General features: G+C 35.5%; 1 protein-coding gene across 1 annotated transcript in view; it reads right to left on the reverse strand.

Annotated features, from left to right (window-relative positions):
• The window catches only part of LOC107564739 (PDZ domain-containing RING finger protein 4), a 50,969-nt gene that overhangs the window by 19,389 nt on the left and 21,470 nt on the right, over positions 1-10,110 (reverse strand). The window contains exon 2 of the mRNA XM_016249885.1: positions 2,872-3,125. Coding sequence (XP_016105371.1) covers positions 2,872-3,125 — 254 coding nt within the window. The remainder of the gene's footprint in view (positions 1-2,871; positions 3,126-10,110) is intronic.

Below are 10,110 nucleotides of genomic sequence, written 5' to 3' on the forward strand. Positions count from 1 at the left end.
CAAACGCTTTTGTAACTTTCAAATATCATTCTAATTATGACAAGAAAACACTTTAAATAATGTCATATTGTGGGCGAAAATAAAGAAACTTTTTAACATTTGTAGAATATTAAAAATAAACATTCAAATAATGCTGTATTTTGGGTGGAAAAGTTAGCAGAGCATTGAAGAAATGTTTTCGTAACCTTTAAATAACGTTTTTAATCATGACGCGAAAACTGGACATTTGAACAGTTGTAGAATATTATAAAAAAATAAATGATCAAATTACACTATAATCTGGGTGAAAATAAAGTTAGTGCAATGTCATAAACGTTTTTGCAACCTTTAAATAACATCGTAATCATGACAAGAAAACTGAATATTTCAACGTTTCAAAAACCTTTCAAAACAACGTTCCCACAACGTTTTCAGAACCAGAAAGAGCTCTATTGCAAGTGTGTTTACACACACAAGGACTTTGTCTTGGTGTCAGGAGCTTCCAGTAGGGATGTGCGATATCGACAAAAAATTATATCTCTATATTTTCTGGGATTTTATCGATAACGATAATTAGACGATATTTTGCTGAGTTATTGTGCTGATATCTTAAACTGTCTCCTAAAGTTTTTGATATTCTTCATATTCTGTGTGGTGGTCAGTTCACACTGATAGAAATTAATCTTTTCTAATAAGTTTAAATTGAGTTTTATCTTTTTATGGGCATTTTTACCTTTATAAAGCCATTTTTCTAAAAGTGTGCATTATCTTTTGAGTCAAATTCTTAAATTTAATCAGTGAATTAGAGTAATAAGACATTTGGGCGGTTACCAAGCAAATAAAATCAGTATCAATAAAATTCATCTTTGCAATGCAGAGGAATCAGGGAAGCTGCATCTGAAGTGGTGTTTAGATGTGTTTACACACTGATTAAGGCAGGACATTTAACCTGCAGTTACAAATGCATACATGTTTTGATATATTAAACATAAAACACTGAATACTGATGTTTGAAATTATTTTAAATAATAAAATAAAATACTTTAAATGTGAAATTAAAACCGCCAGTAGGTGGCAGTAAGTCACTGTTAATAAGTGAGTCATTGCGATTGAACCGAATCATTTAAACGGTTGATTCATTCAGGAACGAAACACCGTCATGTTGCTCAGAGACGCAAAACACTGCTGTGGCTGGGTTTTGAACCATTTTTTGTTGGCGAAATAGAGCAAAAAAGGGCTATACGGTGTCTAAAACATTAGTCTCTTAATTGATTTTTTGTTTATTGAACTGTTGTAAAAAATCAGTAGCACATACGTAATCATGGTAGTTTTTGGGGAAAAACGGACAGACATAAGCTAGCTATATTCTCTAAGCTGAATGTGTTGGCGCTCACCTGTCGGACAGGAGGAAGGGGCAGATGTCCGGCACCGGCGGCGTGGCGGGACGCAGTTTGGCCAAAGCCATGATGTGCTCGAAGGTGATCTCCGTCTGTGTGCACACGTCCACCAGCTGGACGTCCTGCACTGACCCTTGACCCCGGGGCCGAGGGGTCCGCCGGAGCACCTGCACCACGATGGGGTCTTTAGCGCTGCGTAAAGCCTCCGCCGCCTCCTCATGACTGGCTCTCGACAGATCCCTCCCGTTCACCTGAAACAGACCTTACTCATTGACTTCAGTGCGAACAACTCACAAACATACTCAGAATTAGCACTGCAAAACGATTAGTCGCGATTAATCGATTCAAAATAAAAGTTTATGTTTACATACTATATGTGTGTGTGTATTTATATATACATATCGTGTATATACATACATGTAATTATATATACATATAGTTTGTAAACATAAACGTTTATTTTGAATCGATTAATCGCGACTAATCGTTTTGCAGCCCTACTCAGAATTCACGTTTTGCTCACTATAAATGTAGAAAAGAGCGTGAACATCCTGTTAAACATCTCCTTTTGTGTTCCTCAAAAGAAAGGAAGTCTTACAGGTTTAAATCCTAAATTTAGGATTGATGAATTGGTATCAGATTTACATGCATTTGCATCTCACCATTTTAACAAAGTAATAAACTTAATGAGATCCATATTTGTCAGTCATAAATGAAACAGGTCAGATTTCCGCACTCAAAAATCGTAGTATAGTTATTAGTTATTATTTACATGCATTTGATTTAATTTAAATAATCATAATCTTTTTAATGCATTTATGAAATTGCTTGGAATCAGCATATCTGGAGGACTTTGTTCACCCCCCGGAGTTGTGTGAGACACGTTTTATGGATGGGCGCTTTTTATTTCACTTCTTTTGGACTGATGCTTACCAAGCAAATGAAATCAGTATCAATAAAATTCATCTTTGCAATGCAGAGGAATCAGGGAAGCTGCATCTGAAGTGGTGTTTAGATGTGTTTACACACTGATTAAGGCAGGACATTTAACCTGCAGTTACAAATGCATACATGTTTTGATATATTAAACATAAAACACTGAATACTGATGTTTGAAATTATTTTAAATAATAAAATAAAATACTTTAAATGTGAAATTAAAACCGCCAGTAGGTGGCAGTAAGTCACTGTTAATAAGTGAGTCATTGCGATTGAACCGAATCATTTAAACGGTTGATTCATTCAGGAACGAAACACCGTCATGTTGCTCAGAGACGCAAAACACTGCTGTGGCTGGGTTTTGAACCATTTTTTGTTGGCGAAATAGAGCAAAAACGGGCTATACGGTGTCTAAAACATTAGTCTCTTAATTGATTTTTTGTTTATTGAACTGTTGTAAAAAATCAGTAGCACATACGTAATCATGGTAGTTTTTGGGGAAAATGGACAGACATAAGCTAGCTATATTCTCTAAGCTGAATGTGTTGGCGCTCACCTGTCGGACAGGAGGAAGGGGCAGATGTCCGGCACCGGCGGCGTGGCGGGACGCAGTTTGGCCAAAGCCATGATGTGCTCGAAGGTGATCTCCGTCTGTGTGCACACGTCCACCAGCTGGACGTCCTGCACTGACCCTTGACCCCGGGGCCGAGGGGTCCGCCGGAGCACCTGCACCACGATGGGGTCTTTAGCGCTGCGTAAAGCCTCCGCCGCCTCCTCATGACTGGCTCTCGACAGATCCCTCCCGTTCACCTGAAACAGACCTTACTCATTGACTTCAGTGCGAACAACTCACAAACATACTCAGAATTAGCACTGCAAAACGATTAGTCGCGATTAATCGATTCAAAATAAAAGTTTATGTTTACATACTATATGTGTGTGTGTATTTATATATACATATCGTGTATATACATACATGTAATTATATATACATATAGTTTGTAAACATAAACGTTTATTTTGAATCGATTAATCGCGACTAATCGTTTTGCAGCCCTACTCAGAATTCACGTTTTGCTCACTATAAATGTAGAAAAGAGCGTGAACATCCTGTTAAACATCTCCTTTTGTGTTCCTCAAAAGAAAGGAAGTCTTACAGGTTTAAATCCTAAATTTAGGATTGATGAATTGGTATCAGATTTACATGCATTTGCATCTCACCATTTTAACAAAGTAATAAACTTAATGAGATCCATATTTGTCAGTCATAAATGAAACAGGTCAGATTTCCGCACTCAAAAATCGTAGTATAGTTATTAGTTATTATTTACATGCATTTGATTTAATTTAAATAATCATAATCTTTTTAATGCATTTATGAAATTGCTTGGAATCAGCATATCTGGAGGACTTTGTTCACCCCCCGGAGTTGTGTGAGACACGTTTTATGGATGGGCGCTTTTTATTTCACTTCTTTTGGACTGATGCGTGCAACACCCGCTGAGTGGCATTAAACAGCTTGAAAGATCAAAGACCATTTTTAATATAACTCTGACTGGATTCGTCTGAAAGAAGAAAGTCATATACACCTAGAATGACTTAAGGGGGAGTAATCTGTGGGCTAATTTTCATTTTTGGCTGAACTAACCCTTTAAGTTTATTAGTTTATGTTATAACTGTGTAATCCAAATGAATGGAAATTTGATGCAATACCTCAGAAGTTGTGTCCTATATACTGACATTTATAGGTGACTATTTCTTCAGTGAGTGACTGAGACGAACACGGATCGATCCGGTCCAGAAGAACAGAGCTTCAGTGCGTGTCTATTCATCAGTAATCTGTAATTAAACTGAGCTGAGTCTCACAGGACACTGATTGGCTATTAATGACACACATTACATGAGAAACGCTTCAGAGCCTCCTTCTGCTGATCTGGAGAGCTGTGTGTCTCAATCTAGAGTAAATCACACATGATTTCTTCATTCTCACTGCGTCTGGATCATCAGAGTGAAGAAATACTGTTTGATGATGAGAGTTCGAGCTCGAGCGCTGATTATATTCATGTTATTCTAGTGTACTCACAGCACTTAACTGGATGATTTTATTGGATCGTTTCAAACAGTTCATACTGACATAATAGATTAAAATAAAAAGAAATGAGTTATAAAAAGACACTGACAAAATATTTTGAGTGATCTGTTTGAGCGGCTAATGTCAACTACTGAATCAACCAATGGAGTGAGAGTGGGCGGGGCTATCTGCCTGACTGACCAATGACAGACAGGGGGCGTGTTCAGGAAATGACTGAAAATCGTCTTTTAACATTTCTCCTCTGATGTATTAAAATAACTAAAGCTGAAATTAAATAAAAATGAATAAAAACTATAGACATATTAAAAATAATAATAATAAAAATGACAATGTATATCCCATTTTCATTTAGTTTTACTCAATTTACTAAAATTACTAAAACTGAAATTAAATTAATTAAAATTTTACACAAAGTAGACAAAACAAAAAAAACGAATAAAAATGACAAAACACAAAATTACTAAAACTTTAACTACAATTAAAATGAAAACAAAATTAAAAAATTCTAACTAATTAAATATTAATTATATTAATAACAACTATTATAGCATCTGAATAACACTAAAAAAAAAAAAATTGTTATTGAAACTCTTATTTTCATGATAAGCAAACATTTATCTTTCAAGCTTTAATTAGTGTAATGTAAAACATTTTAAATTATACAATTAAAGTAAACAAAATAAATACATTAGATAGCCATAAATATAACATAAGCTATAAATAATGTAAAATAAAAATAAATACAAAATTAGCAGAAATTATACAATTCACCTTTACATGTAAAAATCTATAATAATGTAGCACACAAAATTTAATATATAACCTGTATTTCAAAATCCCCTTGAAACCTGTATATATATATATATATATATATATATATCTCAGAGAAAGTCTTGGTAAAGCATCTTTCTGAATGCTGGAGGAAACACAAGCGTTTCTTCAACACTATGACGTCCCGGTGAAGACGAGACGCTGCTCGACGTGATCTAATATTGATGCGCTCGTCAGATTCACCGCTGGAGCGATCGGAGCGATCGGAGCTGACTGAATGTGAATGAAGCAGGTTTGTTCTGCATAAGAATAGACGAGGAGAGGCTTCCTGTAGCTCAGTCTCCAGAGGAAACACACCTGCTTGATCTGCTAGATCCATCTGCTTAACCCAATAAACCATCAGCGTTTAAAGCTGTTAACTAGACCTACAGCACTGCACGCTCATCAGGGTTATTACTCAAACTAACACCATGAACATGTTTGTGTCTAACTTTTGCTATATTTAAAACAAAAACTTGAAGATAGTTTAGTTAAGATGATGATTTCTCATTTTCATTAAGTGCTTGATGTACTGAAATAACTGAAAACTAAAACTGAAATAAAAATTAACCGTATTTAGACATATTTAAAAAAAAATTGTTACTAAAATTAAAAAACAAAGTTACTAAAACTTTAGAATTAAAATGGAAACAGGAAATACAAAATCAATTTTAAAAAGTGAATTAAATAATATAGGCATATTTTTAAAAATGACTAAACTTTTAACTAAAATAACAACAGACCAAATTAAAATGAAAAAAAAAAAATAAAAAAAAATAAAAAAAAATATTAGAAATGAATAGAAATAATGTGACATACTTTAAAAAACTGAAATTAATAAAATTGACAAACAACAAATTACTAAAACTTGAACTAAAATTAAAATGAAAACAGAAAATGAAAAAACATGAAAATAAAAAAAACTAAACTATACTTTAAAAAACTGAAAGTAATAAATTTGACAAAAACAGCTAATTACGAATGAACTAAAATTAAAATGAAAACAGAAAATACAAACATATAAAAATAAAAATAACAAAAAAATGACAAAAAAATAATAGACATTTAAAAAATTAAAAATAATAAAAATGGCAAAAACAACAAAATTACTAAAGCTTAAAATAAAATAAATATTAAATATTTAAAAAATCTATAGACATATTAAAAAACAATAAAATTACTAATAAAAAGAATGCTAGTTTTTCGGTGTTGCTGACGTCACAGTCTCTCGGTGCTGTGTGGGCGGAGGATCTGAGTGCTGAACACAAAGGATCATGGGTAGATAAACGAGCTGAGAGAGAAACACCAGCAGATGAACATCTGTAATGCTGTGATTGATTTAGTTGCTGGTTGGTTTGGTTCTCTTCAGTGAAGGCTTATTAAAACCCCTCTGGGAGAAATGAATGGGAAAACACTTCTGGACCCAGCGGAGCGGTCACACTTTACTGAACTGCTCCAAACTCTCCTGAAGAACATGAGCAGCGTTTACCTGCTCCACACTCCAGACAGCTGTTCGTCAGGACATTACCTGATGCTTGACTTACACTCCACTAATAAAAGAGACGCTTTATTTCCCATAACCACCTGCTGCATGCGGCTATGAAGCCCTGAGGCGAGAGAAACCGTGCTCCATTAAAGCCAAGTCACATTAACGGCCTGCAGCCCAAACAAAGCTTTAAACACGTCTCTGTCTGTCTTTAATTCAGCGTCTGAGACGGAGACAGCGCCGTGTCTTCATAACGTCTCTCCTCACGCATTAAAGCAGAGAGAAACACAGCGAAGCACGCCGGCGCACTGAAGTGCTCAACATGCCCTGAAGCACTGTTATATATAACTGGGGCTTCAATCTGGGGTCCTGGGAGCCTCAGGGGCCGCAGACGAGTGGAAAAGCTTAAAATAGAGACAAAAAGAGAGAAAAAAGAGAATAAAATGATACTAAATTGAATAACAAAATTATATTAAATATTAATTATATTGATTAAACATACATAAATAAAGTACAATTATTAAATTAATTTAAATAATAAATTATATTAAATTATTAAATATAAAAAATATTTAAGCAAATAATAAATAAATACAAGTATATATATATATATTTATAAAAATTTATTAAATACATAATGAAAACGGTATTAAAATAACAAATGCTGATAAATACAATTACATTAAAATAATTAAATAATTAAAACTACATTCAAACAACAAATGCTACACATAAAATTATACTGTTTATTTTAAAAACTGTATTAAATTAATGCTAAAAGTAAATTACATTCAAATAAGTATTAAAGCTAATAATTAAATACAATTTTCATTAAAATAAATGTTAATTTTTTTTAAATATTTTTTTATTTTTCATGAAATAGTTAAAAGCACATTAAAAATAAAATTACATATCATATATATATATATATTAATAAGTAAATATAAATAATTAAACAATAAAAATAAAAATGAGATATAAATAAATACATTTAGCATTGCAGTATTATACAAAGAACAAAAAAACAATTGTTATAGTATAGAGCAGGGTTCCTCAAATCTTGCCCTGGAGGTCCAATGCACTGCAGAGTTTAGTTCCAACCCTGATCAAACTCAGCTACCTGTGATTTTCTAATGATCCTGAAGACATTGATTAGCATGCGCAGGTGTGTTTGATTAGGGTTAGAGCTAAACTCTGCAGGAAAGCGGATCTCGTGGGCCAGATTTGAGGATCCCTGGTATAGAGGGTATGCCTATTTAAATGTCTAAATTGGGTTTTTATAAATATATAGCTTCCTTTTAAATGTAAGGACATGGCTGTTTCACATGAGAATGAACATGTTTGAAGACTGATATATAAACACTCTGTCGGGCATCTATAGTAAACCCCACACAGATGCATTATAAACACATACAGACAGAAGTAAATCTAAGAATCATCTCCACAAACACAGAACAGATCTGAAGATGATAAACAAACTCAGCTGGAGGAAATGAAGCGTATCTGACAGGAGCAGAGCAGCAATTACCCACAATGCACTGCTAATTATCCAGTGTAAACAGAGCTGCTGTGACGGCCCTCTGGCAATAAACTCATCACACATGATTCAGAAACACGTCTCTAACCTGTCGATCAAACACCCATCAATTCACACACACACACACACACACACACACACAGGCTTGTTTTTGTGAAAAGTGGGGACTCTCCATAGGTGTAATGGTTTTTATACTGTACAGACGTACAGACCTATTGTCCTACACCAACCCTACCCCTAAACCTACCCCTCACAGGAGACTTTCTGCTATTTCAGATTTTCAATACACTCTCACACACACACACACGAGTCAATGTTCAAAACACTTACTGACTAACACACCTTCACTAAACGAATCAGCAGCTGAGCTCTGTTTCTACATTCACATTCACATACCTGCCCACCTGGAGAGATCTTACCTAGCTCCAGTGAAAAACAAACAAACGAACAGGTGAGTCTTGCGGGCCACTGCTTCCCTCGCTGAACTTACTAAATAACAAAACGTGACTAACAAAGAAAACAAATCCACTGCCTGCTACTGAAAATAGACAAAACTAAAATAAATGTAAGAACGAACTAACCAAAAAAGTTAGCAAAGTTAGACTACAAAAGAAACAAAAAAAACTAAGAAAAAAAACATCACACCCGGTGTCACACTTAAGTCTATGGCGCGGAGCGAAGAACGAGGAGACCAGGGACACACGAAACAATAGTCTTTTAATCCAAACATCCAAGGACATACACAGGGCAGACAGGAGCACAGGACACACCAGGGCTGACGTATAATCTCAGACAAGGACAGACATCACAGACTCAAACTTAAATGCAAGGGATAATTAACAAACACAGGTGTACTGAATGACTAATTAACTGGGAAGTGGAACACATGGGGAAGAAATTGGATCACAGAGCACAACAAACAGTCCAGGGGCGTGACATTACTCCCCCCTCCCGGTAGGTGCGTCCTCGCACTGTAGAAACAACATGGGGAGGGGAATGGGTGGGAACTAGGGAGGAGGCTCAGGCGGAGGACGGACACCCGGGAGGGGGCCGGCAGACAGAGGCCAGGGAGGAGATGATGGAGGGAGGAGCCAGAGAGGAGGAATGGCCGCCGACTCCAGGGGGCCGACCAACGGCGGCAGAGGAGCCCGAGGCGGAGAGCCGATGAGCCAGGGCGACGGGGAGGATCCGGAGGTCCTAGGACTAGAGGACTGCTCAGCACGTTTCAGATGAAAAAACACAACTTCTATTTCTGAAAATATCACAGTTCGGAGATGTATAACGAGTGGTTCCCTGCATTATTACAGCAAAGCGTGTGATTACAGAACTGAGCCGCTGCAATGGAGCAGCTCTAACGCCGTTAAATTAAAGATGATGCACCACAGAGCAAAACATTAACAGTGAAAGTAACAAAAACTTGTAAAATACATTTTAAGGAGCTTAATTTAGTGTGAAAATAACCAAAGGATATACAGTCAAACCAAAAATTGTTCAGAGACCAGATATAATTTTAGATATTATTTTACTAGTGGGTGCAGGACACTATAGTTCATTTATGTAAGTGAGGAGAGCAAAATAAAGTAAACTGTGACAAATCATACCCAAAAACAGTGGACTACCAGTAAAACTGATAAAAAATGTGTGTCCAAAGATTATTCAGACCGAGTCTGGGAATAAACTGAAGTTGAGGTTTGCATGAAGCTGGGTGACAGCACGCTCAGGAGACTACAGGCTGTTATTGAGGCTAAGTATTGATAGTTGTGTAAATATTGTCATACTAACAGCTGTCTGAATTATTTTTGGTTGATTGTAATCCATTACATACCTTTCTGTCAAAGTTATCTGACATTATCAAGCTGAATTTGTTCTG

This window comes from Sinocyclocheilus grahami, unplaced genomic scaffold (assembly GCF_001515645.1).
Source record: "Sinocyclocheilus grahami isolate Dianchi unplaced genomic scaffold, SAMN03320097.WGS_v1.1 scaffold958.1, whole genome shotgun sequence".
NCBI lineage: Eukaryota > Metazoa > Chordata > Actinopteri > Cypriniformes > Cyprinidae > Sinocyclocheilus > Sinocyclocheilus grahami.